This window comes from Myxine glutinosa, chromosome 6 (genome assembly GCF_964187855.1).
Source record: "Myxine glutinosa chromosome 6, kmMyxGlut1.1, whole genome shotgun sequence".
NCBI lineage: Eukaryota > Metazoa > Chordata > Myxini > Myxiniformes > Myxinidae > Myxine > Myxine glutinosa.
Window position 1 is genome coordinate 33559223 of NC_136266.1, and position 13007 is coordinate 33572229.

Consider the following 13007-nt stretch of genomic DNA (forward strand, 5'->3'; position numbering starts at 1 on the left):
ACAAAACAATTGTGCGCACTGTGCCTGGCATGCGAATGTAATCTCACTGTCTCTGAAAGATTTATTTTCAACCAATGTGATGCCCGAGTGTCAGTTTTCCTGGGGGGACAGGAATGCTCATGGGATGTGAATGCCTGTCACGTTGCCAGACAGGACATGTGAGCAGTCTATCACAAAGGTATTATCTGCCACCCAACAGGCCATCCAGAAAAAGCAACGCTTTCCTCAGACGAGCTCACTGGAGCTTGGGTAGAGTTGGTCTCATAAAGTTACTGCGAATAAACCTTCAAATTACTTGTTTCTTTTTCTGAAGTTGCTGGAACTGTGTACAAGAAAAGGCAAGTTTGCTAAATTTACTAAACGTCACCAGTTGAGAGGATTTATGCTGACGTGTGAATGAGATTCAGACATTGACAGTGTGGTAAGAATGTAATTATGAATACAACTTTTGCGGCTTTTGTTTGTTGGCATTGGCAGTGATATTTATGTTTTCTGTAGACATGAGCAGCCCCCACAATAGAAAAAAATCTGTGAGGCTGGTGAACACTATGGCCAAGGTATTCGACGCCAAGGCTATCCAGGGCAGTCGTGGTTTGCAGGGGATTGGTCGTCAACCTGCAGTACAAGGAGTTAACAGAGTTGATGTCAAGCTTGACTCACTCTCACGCAAGGTAGACAAGATGATCGAGCTGCAGGACCATGTGTGCCAAAGGTTGGACAACATACACCAGAATGTGAAAAACCTAGACCAAGAAGTTGAAGTCCTCAAAAATATCAATAAAGGTCATCCCAGTATGTGTATAGGTGAAGGCCAGCAAAGTGTGAAACAATTCCATGATATAACTGTCATGTTACGCTCCATGTGCCAGGAGAGCGAGAATCAAGGCAATAAAATTGAAGAGATGGAGAATAAGATGTCAAATTTGCAACTTATGCTGTCTTACCTGGAAGAAAACTTAAAGGAGTCAAAAATTGCTGAATTCACAATTTGTGAACATTCCTCAACAAAGGATGAAAAAGTACAAGATGATGTGAAAAACAGCAACATTAAAACGAAGTGTGAAAATGGACAAGAACCCAACATGCAGGTATGACAATAATACTGAACATGTGTTTCTGCACATTGTGTACAATGGGTTATTCTCCTCATTGTAACACAAATTATAAAATCGCTTCTGAAACAAAACGGAATTTTTGTTACAAATCCTGCATATGTTACCAAATAATAATATAATAATAATAGTTTGCTTACTGTATCCCATCTTGTCCACCCCACGTGTCCTCCCCTTGCCCATATTCTTCCCACATCCCTTATTTCTCCAGGTCTCCCTCTATTTTATGTGGTTTGGGTGTAATTTAGATACAAAATAAATCTTATTTGAAATAAATGTTTAAAATCAAAATGACGGGATGGAGGGGGGTGGGGGGAAGGCTGAGTGGTTGTGGGGACTACAAAATAAGTGAGAGGTTCATGTTCTTTCAGTTGAATTGGTTTGAGTGATATACAGACTTGGCATTTAATATGGAATATTTTTTTGTGGGGCTGAACTTACTTTTCAAGATGACTTAGAACCAAAAGTTCATTGGAATTATGTTGAAATTATTCTAGATTTTGTTAACGTGACCTTTAAAAGAAACAAAAACCACATTTGACATTTCGAAACAAATAAATTGATCCTTGAAAGTGATGTAAACTGATATCGAACTCAATTCATGGACAGTACTGTGTTAAACTTCTGTGCGTTTTCCAGAAGTATCTCTTTATTTTGCACATTAGCCAAAAATTTTTTTTAACAAAAACAAAAGTTAAATTACGACTGGGATTACGGACAGTAAAATTACAGTACTTCGTGTAACCCCCACGAGCATTCAGGAGAGCACGTACACGTCGAGGCATGCTGTTCACGAGATTTGCCAAGGTTTGGATAGGAATCGCTTGCCATGCAGTGACAATAGCCTGCTGCAATTCATGTACAGAGGTCGGCTGCTGGTCCAAGTGGTCGATTTGACGCGTTAATTCTGCCCACAAGTTCTATATCGGATTCATATCCGGGGACATGGCAGGCCACTCCATATGCTCTACACCACGGTCAGCAAGAAAGTGTTGGATCATGCGAGCATGATGAGGCCGCGCATTGTCATCTTGGAACACAAAGTTTCCTCGAAAGGCTGCACGAGCAAATGGAAGCAATCTTTCTTCCAGAATGGCCCTGTACTTGAACTGGTTCAGGTTTCCATTCAGAACAACCAGTTCAGTTTTGCCCCCTGCATGAAAAGCAGCCCAAACGGTCACCCCACCACCTCCAGCTTGGACTCTTGGCACTTTCCAATCTTTGTTGAAGGCTTCATGCACTTGTCTGCACACTCGGACGCGGCCATCTTGACAATAGACCAGAAATCTAGACTCGTCACTGAAGATCACGTGATTCCAGTGTCCTGGCTGCCATTGACGGTACTCTCTGGCCCACTGCAATCGGTGCTGGCGGTGTTGTCTGGTCGGGCGTGGCTTTCTCAGGGGACGCCTGGCACGATAGCCTGTTTGAACCAGTCGTTGGTTGACTAGCCTTCTGGATACAAGCACATTTGTCAGTTGCTGCCACTCAGCCCTAAGCCGATTAGCTGACTTGGTACGGCCATTGCGGACTAACCGGTGCAGCTGGCGATCATCCCTCCTTGTGGTTCTGCGGGGACGTCCTGGCCTCGGTATTGGTGTAGGGACACCCCTCTGAGCATTTCGTAACAGGATCTTTGACACCTGACCTTGAGTGATGCCACTGCCGAGCAACAGCACGCTCTTTCATGCCGTAATTTCGTAAAGCCACCACTCCATGACAAACAGCATTGTCGAGTTGACAGACCATCTCCAGAGGAAGCGGCAATAACTTTTGGAGACGTGCAGCAGTTGTTTTCCACTAATACAGAACGCAACAACCCTTGTGTACCCGACTGTGAAGCCAATCGTCAAATGCACCTGTCCGTACATTTTGCCACGCCACCTGTGATATAATCCTGTTGTTGACTTCTTGCTGCGACAGACAATCAGTGACATGGTTCTTTTAACAAATAAATCACCAAAGTGTGAAAGAAACTCACCAGATTGATATACTGAGTTAAGAAAGTAAACCCAAGTCAAGAAAAAAAAAAATTCCATATTAAATGCCAAGTCTGTAGATTGATTTTGAATATTTCTGAAGTATTTTAAAGAAGCTCTATTGAGAAAATAAGGAGAAACAGTGAATTTTAATAACTTGGCTGGCAAGTTTATAATGAACTAGCAGAAGCCGATGGTAAAAATGTGGTACGGTGGTAAGAATAAGGGAAAAAAGGAAGCCTTTTATTCTTGTGCTAGTTAAAGAAGCTCAAAAATGGGATGTTATATATTTTATAAGAGCAAAGAAAAAAAAACCATTTCGGAAGCGAGCGAGGCAGCGGTCTGTTGTCTATACACCGTCCGGGTTTAAATTTTGTCTGATTGAAAGCAAATATAATTTTCCCAAAGATTTGGATTGATTTGAAGCAACTTTCACTTAACACCTTTTCTCTCTGAGGAGTTCTGTGTTACAGGGTGGGACAGACCGATAGAATAGCCTATGTATATGTATATGAAACTTTTAGCTCTTCCACGAGCTTCGACAACGTATGCAAAGAAAAAGGGAAAAAAAACCTTCAACTGACATTTCTCACAAGCAAATAAACTTCCAGCCTGCACTTTTATCATGAGAAATGACATTTTAGATTCTCAACGTTTTGTTTTTTTTGTATACTGAATCGAGGCTCGTGAAAGAGCTGACATTTACTTCACAAACAAATCAACCAGACAAACAAAATATATAAAAAGAGGGAGCGGAAGACAAGAGAAGGGGAAGCACACAAACACTTGAGAGCACCAACATTTAAGAGCAGGGAGATGTGTGGGAGGGAGAGGGCTTGGGGGGAGGAGGCGTGGGAAGGGGGGGGGGGGGTGGGAGAAGTATAAAACACAAGGACGATGGTTAGTTGATGGTATAACAACTTGGTATAACAACTAACAACTTTGCCATGTTGATGCTATCATGCTGGATGGCTAGTTGTTTTAATGTCCAACCTATTTCTTCTTAAAATGAAACTAAGACAGACAGATATTTGTTAGGAACAGGTGTCGGAATTTTATGTTTTTTTAAAATATCAATCCATGGTACCAACCAAAAAGCACAAACTCTCCTTTGTATAGTACTATGGCCTATTTAGTGTCCATAATGGAGTATACATATACAACTAGTAATCCCAATTTGAACTGCCATGGGAATTATCTAAAGGGTGGCCTAAAAGTTGCCTTACCCCTTCTAAATTTCTTGCACCTCCCTCGCTTTCGCATCTCCCTCTCGCCAAATTCGGTGGTGCAAGGACAATGATGGAGCGCATACAGATACAATGACTAAGTACCTCCGCCACCAAAAACCGAATGTTTTCACCCCTGTCTGTCTGTTTACTGTGAACAGGATATCTTCAAAAAATGTGGACAGATTCGGCCGAAACTTTGTGGACAGGTTCAGTGGGTGATAAGGATGAATCAATTCGATTTTGTTGAAGATCCTAATTCGGATATGAGAATGTTTTTTAAAGCGATTTTTCACCATTTAAAGAGAGAGATATGGCCAAAAACATATGTATTGTTACGTTTATGGGGGGTAGATGAAAGGATACGTAGGATAAGTAGCACGATATAATTAATTAATGGCTTGGACTGTGTAACGTGTAGGAGAAATCTCGATGTACAGCAAGTAAGGAACTGTAGCTTGAGGTTGTTTAAATGTTCACCACACAGGGGGCGGTGTTGTGCTAATTATCACTAGGGCCGAAGGCTAGTTTTCCCCAGTGCGTGATTACCAACTGTAAATTTCCCCTTACGTTTTACTGCTCCAGCCGTCCATGCACCTACTTTAAACAACAACATTTACCGCCAACTACAAGCAGGTAGGACACGATCGGACTAGGCCCCGCTCAGTAGAGGTGGAGTATCAGTGGGCGGTCAAGAAAGGCTGTGAGGCCATGCCCCGACGGACATGATTGGACCGTGGGATGTGGGCAGGGGGAACTGGGAGGCGAAGGAGACGATTGGCTCTCAGGAGTGAAGAGGGAGAGTGCGTGATCTTCTTTTGCTCGAGAAAGACGCTGGCCATTTTGGTGCAAAAAGGTTTGCGTGTTTTTGGAGCATTTGCTGCGTCGGCATTTTGAGGGAGGTTTTGACTCCGGTCTCTTCGAAGGGCAGAGGAGGCCGCGAGCGAGGTGGAGGAGGCTGTGAGTGAGGCGGAAGAGGCTATCTTCACCACTTGCCTGGATGCATGGTCATTGACAACATTACACTCCTAAAGTGGAAGGAAAGATTTATCCAACCAAGAATACAGAGTAATCTAGATGTTATTAACAAAGGGCTTGAAAAATACTGTTACGGACCGCGGATAAGATGTTAATTTGCTGAGCGGATGGCGCCGCGGCCTGAACCGTTTTTACAATGACTAGACCCGATCCTGAAACGTTGGCCAAATCGTGCCACAGATATTCAATGAGGAAAAGACAAAGACGACACGGATGTGAAGAAGAAGAAGAAGAAGACAAAAAGGGTTTGCAATACGAATATAATTTATTACTATGTACAGGACCAAAGAAACCAAGGAAGAAGGAAAGATAATAAAATAATTTACAGAAGAAATCAAGGAGACACAGTGCAATGCTAGCTTACCTACAGTCTTAATTAACCCAGGACAAGACACACAAAACGGACGACAATCAAACTCACACGAATGGGGAAATGGCAGGCAGGAATGGAAGGACTGGTAGGAGAGGAAGGTCCAACAGGAACCGGAGCTGGAGCTTGATCCTGCACGGGATGTCGGGCGGGACCTCGACGGCCACCGATGCCACCGCAATCTGGCCCCCGCGTCGCAGCGGGTCGAAACTGCGTGGTTTCCAAGCTGGTGGTGGTGGACTCAAAGCTGGTGGTGGTGGACTCCAAGCTGGTGGTGGTGGACTCCAAGCTGGTGGTGGTGGTGGTGGTGGTGGACTCTAAGCTCATCTGCCGTCCCTGGCGCAACTCTCCTTTCGCACTTCTGGACTTGAACTCCTCTGCCGTCTCTGGCGCACTTCTGGTTTCGCACTTCTGGACTTGGCTCCTCTGCCGTCTCTGGCGCACTTCTGGTTTTGCACTTGGACCTGGCCTCCTCTGCCGTCTCTGGCGCACTTCTCCTTTCGCACTTCTGGACTTGGACTCCTCTGCCGTCTCTGGCGCACTTCTGGTTTCGCACTTGTGTCAAAGGCTTCCCCGCGCTTCTTGTTTCGCACTTCTGCGCATGCTTTTTATATCCCCGCCGGCGATCAAGCCGCCGGCCTCTAGAACACGACCATCGGTGAGCTCGCCTTGGCCCTGATTGGTCGGCCCGGGCCCTCTGGCTCCACCCTTGATGACGATGGGCGGGCACGCCCAGGATTCGGCAGCTCCTCCCCCTTCTTCTCCAAGCCTACCTCGTGGCTAATGGAGTCGCGGTGAATGCAGTTGGCAATTGAGGCTTTGTGAAATGAAAATGAAAGGGGATCTATCTATTTGAATTCGGTGCAATGGAGTGTCAATTAATGGAAGACAAATCCTTAGCCAAATACACAGAATAAGGAAATAACTACCAACAAGGAGGAAATCTATGATTGGCTGGTGGATGTTTATGAAATAACTACGGAACGACCTTTGACCTTTATACACAGACTGGAGGCAGGAGGGTCCACATTAAAACAAAAAAAAAACCACAATCCTCATATCCACAACACTGCACCCTCCTCCTCTTAGGCACGTCCCGGGCCTCTTACCTTTACTTTTAGTGTGGCACGTAGGTGCAGTTCCCTCTACATTTAACCTGACCCTGAGTGTGACAGTTTTAAAACATAAATAAATATGTCCCGCTGCTCCATTGCACCCTACCTAACAGACTCACGCCCACAGCTAACCGAATTGCGGAATGGTCTTCAAACTATACATTTATGGTGGGGGCGCATTATTTACAATGACTCTACTTTATTTACAATACGCAACCCAGGACCTGTGATTGTTCTTTTGGGGGGGAAACAGTCTGCTCTGCATCGATGCACCAGGAAGCACCTAAAACGCACCAATACACCATCAAGCACCAATCGGTGCACAGTCATTGCAGTTCAATAATAAAAATAACCAAACAAACCCTGGTGCTGGTCTTCCTCTTCGGCTCCCTCTGCTGGCTATTGCTATCTTCCAGGTGTTGTCATCTTCTTTGCTGGCGGCCTATTTGTCATAATAAAAAGCACAGAACGTGTCCATTTTTATTTATGGCCCACAGGGCCGACTATGTGTAGTTCACCTGTGGGGCATCGGTGCCCTGTGACCAAGGTCCGCCAGCAAGATCTCGGGCCTTCATGGCCGGTTCCAGCAGAGGGGCCATGCCCCAACCCATGGGGTCCATAAGTGGTGCTCAGCCACAGACATGTGGTCCATAAGGTGGTGCATCGATGCAGACAGCTGGTTCCGGGAGTTTCGGGTGCACAATGGCGGACTCACGCACGCTCCCCTCGGCGCCCAGTGGCATACAGTCCTCATGTGGGAGACAAAGGGGGGGGAAAAAGACAGATGAGCGAGGGGTAAGGTCTCAAGGGTACACATCAATAAAGGCAATGCAAGGCGAGGTGCGTATGGAGACGGAGCGGAGAAAAGCTCGTCCCTACCGTACGTCACCCCCCCCGTCACCTACTCTACCCTTGCCCTTACCCCATATGTACAAAATCTACACATTACAAATCCGTCACTACAGTCACGTCTTCCCCATATTTCTCCTATACCAAATTCGTCTCCACAATCCCTCTAACCAAAATTTGCCATCACCCAATTCATCATCAATCCTCATAAGGAGGAAGAGATGGAACATCAGCACCATGTCACACCCACGTCATGATGCGTCTCACATTCCAAACATTTGCATCAAAATAATAAAATAACAAAACATCCATGGCATGGTGTGGAGTAGCGTCACCGCAGGTGAGTGGATGTAGATGGTGCGAGGAGATTCTTAATCCTAACTATCCTCTGAATGACATTAACACACTTTACACTACCCGGGGTCTTTCCCTGCCAAACCATTGGCCATCTTACTCTACGCAGTTTTAAGAACCAAATTCCCATTGACCAAACTGTGGTGCTTCCTCAATTTGGGGTCTCACTCCCCCGATGCAACTCCCTGTGCCCTTGCACAATTTCAGGGCTGAGTCGTGTAGCTCTCCCAGCAGGTCTACCCACCTGCACACCTCCACCACTGTAGTTGCCACCCGAGCTTACCCAGCTCCTTGACCTAACCTATCTACTTGGGGAAGGCCCCTCCTGGCTCTGTCACCCCTTGGTGCCCTCTGGCACTGGGCTACCCGGGTCCGTCCTCCGGATCCTCGGGCCCCATCCACAACAACTACCGGCTCCCAGGGCCCACCTGCGGCCTCACCTGGCCGACATCCTAACAGTGGTGGAGTGCCCATACAACTACACACACTAACAGGCCACACGCCCAGCCATTTCCACAACACTAATGCACCCATCCAAGCACTATTCTTCCACACGCACCACAGATGCCAATATCCAACCACAATTTACCTGTACCCTCTACCTAACACTTACACTACCCTCCCCGGGTATTCGTGATGGGGTCCATCCTCCTTTCCCCCATCCACACCTTCGCACCATCCACTCCACTCCACAGTTTCCCCCATACTCACTCCACGACCATCCATTCCAATACTCCATATACTCCAGACCATTTATTCTATACACCTGTTCTCCATTCACCTGTAGTTGCACACCTGTGCAATCACACCTGGTGCCACCTGCACCCTCCTTCCTTCCTGGACCATTTGGTCAACACAACACGCAATCACCACTACTCAGTCATACACTGCTCCATACACCTGTTCAGTTGCACACCTGTGCAATCTCAATACAACTCACAATTACAATCATTTACTCATACCCTGCTCAATACACTTTCGATCCTCACACACACGGCATCATCTCATCTAACTACTCCCCTCTGAAACTTGCGCTTCCCAGTCGCCCCTTTAAACTATTGCACTCCCTCGTCATTATAATCCAAACTAATCTACCTGCGTGCCCACTACAGGTATCATTGTCACTACCTAAACCTTAACGTTACCTAATTGTCAATCTCTAGGTCCCTACACACTATATCCTAACCCTTCCGGGCTAGTTTTCACTGCCATAAACCCCATAAAACTAGTGCTCCTTTGCCCCCGGTGTGAGAGATGGCAAAGTTGCCATCCCACCACATCGGGCATCTCTCACTACCAATTTGGCTCATCCAATTGCAACCAATCAAAAATTTTCCAATTACTGCCAATTCTATTCACTTTTCTAAATTTCGGATCAAAAACACTATCATCATCATCACAGTCCGCTTTATCTGAGCCTCGGTGCGTCGTCACATCATCAAAACTCGGCTTCGCAAAGCCGAGCAATGAATTCGGGTGGTTTGGTCGCCTTGGTTGGATCCGTCCGGCATTCACGACTCTGGGGAGGAGGCATGCTCGGGCCGAGGTTCCACGCATCTTCGCGGCTCGGTACCTTGCGGTCCCGGGCCCGATGGCTGAGGCTCGCCCGGTCGGAACCCCGTCCCCGCGAGGGGGCACCGTTCCGCTTCCTCCCACTCGCCCTTGAACCGGACCGGTCGCCTCGCCCGACAAGGCCCGGACTCGACCGTGCAGGGCGGGGCCAGGCCCGAATCGGCAATGATGCTTCGAAGAGAAGCGACGCAGCATCGATCCGCGCCGGGCCTGGCATCCAACAAAGCGCACCGCGCCCCGAGTGCTCGCATCGGCTATCCGTCGCCCTAAACGCTGCCCCGTTCAACGTCGACGCCTTACTCGCATGCCCACACTCACACGCGACCCTTTTGACACTCACAAAACCCGGCATTCCAACGCCTCCAGTGCATCCCCCACACTCCGTCCATTCCACCGACGCACTCCCTGTTACACACCACACCTCTCGCGCACACTCACCGTTCGCACACTCCCTTAACACACCTCACGCACCGTCTTGCGCACTCTCCCTCGGTACGTACTCCGTACCACTCACCATGGGCGTGCACTCTTGCATCCACCCACTACCGCGCTCCGATGTGCTCCCTCGCACTCGCGCCACAACCAACTCAGGTGTGCTTCCTCGCACACCCTCACCGTTCAGCCCATACGTGCATCCTCGCACCCGCTCCACCACCAACTCACTCCTCGTGTCACACTCCGTACACCCCGACGTGCATTCTCGCTCGCACTCGGTTTCACTCCCACACTTTATAACACACCCACTCCTTGACGCACACTTTTTTTCACACGCGCGCCATTTCCACTCACACGGGACCCTTCACCAACGCCCGGGTGCCATATTGACCCCAATCGCGCGACTATTCTCTTCGAGCCAAACCCCCTCTTACAAAATCTCCCGGCACCACGCACAGCCCGTCTCACCTTCGGGGTTCTTCTTCCTCCCTGCACCAACACCTGCAAATCTTTATAGGGATTAATGAGCACAGCATCAAGGTGTGAATTCAGACTTTGCACCTTATCCATTCCTTCCTCCAATTCCTGGGCTACCTCCGTCGTCTCTTCAATTTCAATTATACCCACTATTGCTTTTTCTTTATCCACCTCAACGGCCGTTGGCTTTAATAAAATTTTCTCTCCTACCTCAGTGGTCGCCGGCTGCCCCATACCCCGAGTCGCGATCTCTATACCTGTCATTGTACGCGCGCTTTCCTCCACTTCGCCCAACCAGTGCTTCTCGACCCGCGTTACCTCCTCGTGCACCCCTGGGACCTGCTCGCTCAACCCGCGGTCTCTGTCCCTCTCCGCTTCCCTTACCTCATATGCGACTCTGTCCCTCGCCATTTCCTCAGTTATTTCTTTCATTTGGTTTCTGGTACCCCTCGCTTCGTCCCTCATTGTTCCAATTTGGTCTCCCAGCCCCCTGTTCTCTTCCATGAGGGCCCGCATTTGCAGCATGAATAGGCCCTAATCCATCGGCGACGCTGCTACGGTCGCGGGCGCGGCGAAATTTGGTGCCGCTGTAACCACGTGCGCGAGGGCGCCATTTTGTGCACCTGACACCTCCTCAACCACCTCACCATTGCTCTCCTCCATTTCCTCCCTCTGGTCCTGGGTTACCCCTAACCCCTCTTCTAGTTTCCCCACCGGCATCCCGCCGCCTTGACTATCCATGGCACGATTTTCAATTTGGGATGTTATAACAAATTTTCGGTCGCTCCAAATTTTGACCAAATTTTTTTTTTATGTTATAAAAAATTTGGTTCGGGACCCGAATCTCACTCCCAGACACCAATTGTTACGGACCGCAGATAAGATGTTAATTTGCCGAGCGGATGGCGCCGCGGCCCGAACCGTTTTTACAATGACTAGACCCGATCCTGAAACGTTGGCCAAATCGTGCCACAGATATTCAATGAGGAAAAGACAAAGACGACACGGATGTGAAGAAGAAGAAGAGGAAGAAGAAGACAAAAAGGGTTTGCAATACGAATATAATTTATTACTATGTACAGGACCAAATAAACCAAGGAAGAAGGAAAGATAATAAAATAATTTACAGAAGAAATCAAGGAGACACAGTGCAATGCTAGCTTACCTACAGTCTTAATTAACCCAGGACAAGACACACAAAACGGACGACAATCAAACTCGCACGAATACGGAAATGGCAGGCAGGAATGGAAGGACTGGTAGGAGAGGAAGGTCCAACCGGAACCGGAGCTGGAGCTTGATCCCGCACGGGACGTCGGGCGGGACCTCGACGGCCACCGATGCCACCGCAATCTGGCCCCCGCGTCGCAGCGGGTCGAAACTGCGTGGTCTCAAAGCTGGTGGTGGTGGACTCCAAGCTGGTGGTGGTGGACTCCAAGCTGGTGGTGGTGGTGGTGGACTCTAAGCTCATCTGCCATCCCTGGCGCAACTCTCCTTTCGCACTTCTGGACTTGAACACCTCTGTCGCCTCTGGCGCACTTCTGGTTTCGCACTTGGACTTGGACTCCTCTGCCGTCTCTGGCGCACTTCTTCTTTCGCACTTCTGGACTTGGACTCCTCTGCCGTCTCTGGCGCACTTCTGGTTTCGCACTTGTGTCAAAGGCTTCCCCGCGCTTCTTGTTTCGCACTTCTGTGCGCGCTTTTTATATCCCCGCCGGCGATCAAGCCGCCGGCCTCTAGAACACGCCCATCGGTGAGCTCGCCTCGGCCCTGATTGGTCGGCCCGGGCCCTCTGGCTCCACCCTTGATGACGATGGGCGGGCACGCCCAGGATTCGGCAGCTCCTTCCCCTTCTTCTCCAAGCCTACCTCGTGGCTAATGGAGTCGCGGTGAATGCAGTTGGCAATTGAGGCTTTGTGAAATGAAAATGAAAGGGGATCTATCTATTTGAATTCGGTGCAATGGAGTGTCAATTAATGGAAGACAAATCCTTAGCCTAATACACAGAATAAGGAAATAACTACCAACAAGGAGGAAATCTATGATTGGCTGGTGGATGTTTATGAAATAACTACGGAACGACCTTTGACCTTTATACACAGACTGGAGGCAGGAGGGTCCACAATAAAACAAAAAAAAAACACAATCCTCATATCCACAACAATACTATAAGATGACAGATGCATTCAAACACTAAGACGATTTCCAGTGATAGTTTCCTCTTTTGTTTGTCTTCTTTCCAATGTTCCTTTTAACTTACAGAAACACCACATCTGTGTTGATGCATCTTCAGAAAGTGTTTAATGCGTACAATGGTCTCCCTGGAAATGTAGTGGCAGAAAAACAGTGGCGAGATATAAATTTGAGTTAAATAGGAACTAAAGGCATTGGGGATAAAGGGGTAAATGGAAATTGGTAAGAATTGTAGGTACTTACATTGAGGTATGGATGGGTGATTGCATATGTCATTATCGTGTTGG

At 48.0% G+C, this 13007-nt stretch overlaps 1 protein-coding gene across 1 annotated transcript in view; it reads left to right on the plus strand.

Annotated features, from left to right (window-relative positions):
- The first annotated feature begins 206 nt into the window (after positions 1–206).
- LOC137429356 (uncharacterized) overlaps positions 207–13007 on the plus strand; it is a 73008-nt gene continuing 60207 nt past the window's right edge. The window contains exons 1-2 of the mRNA XM_068119309.2: positions 207–338; positions 499–1088. Coding sequence (XP_067975410.2) covers positions 501–1088 — 588 coding nt within the window. The 5' untranslated portion in view covers positions 207–338; positions 499–500. The remainder of the gene's footprint in view (positions 339–498; positions 1089–13007) is intronic.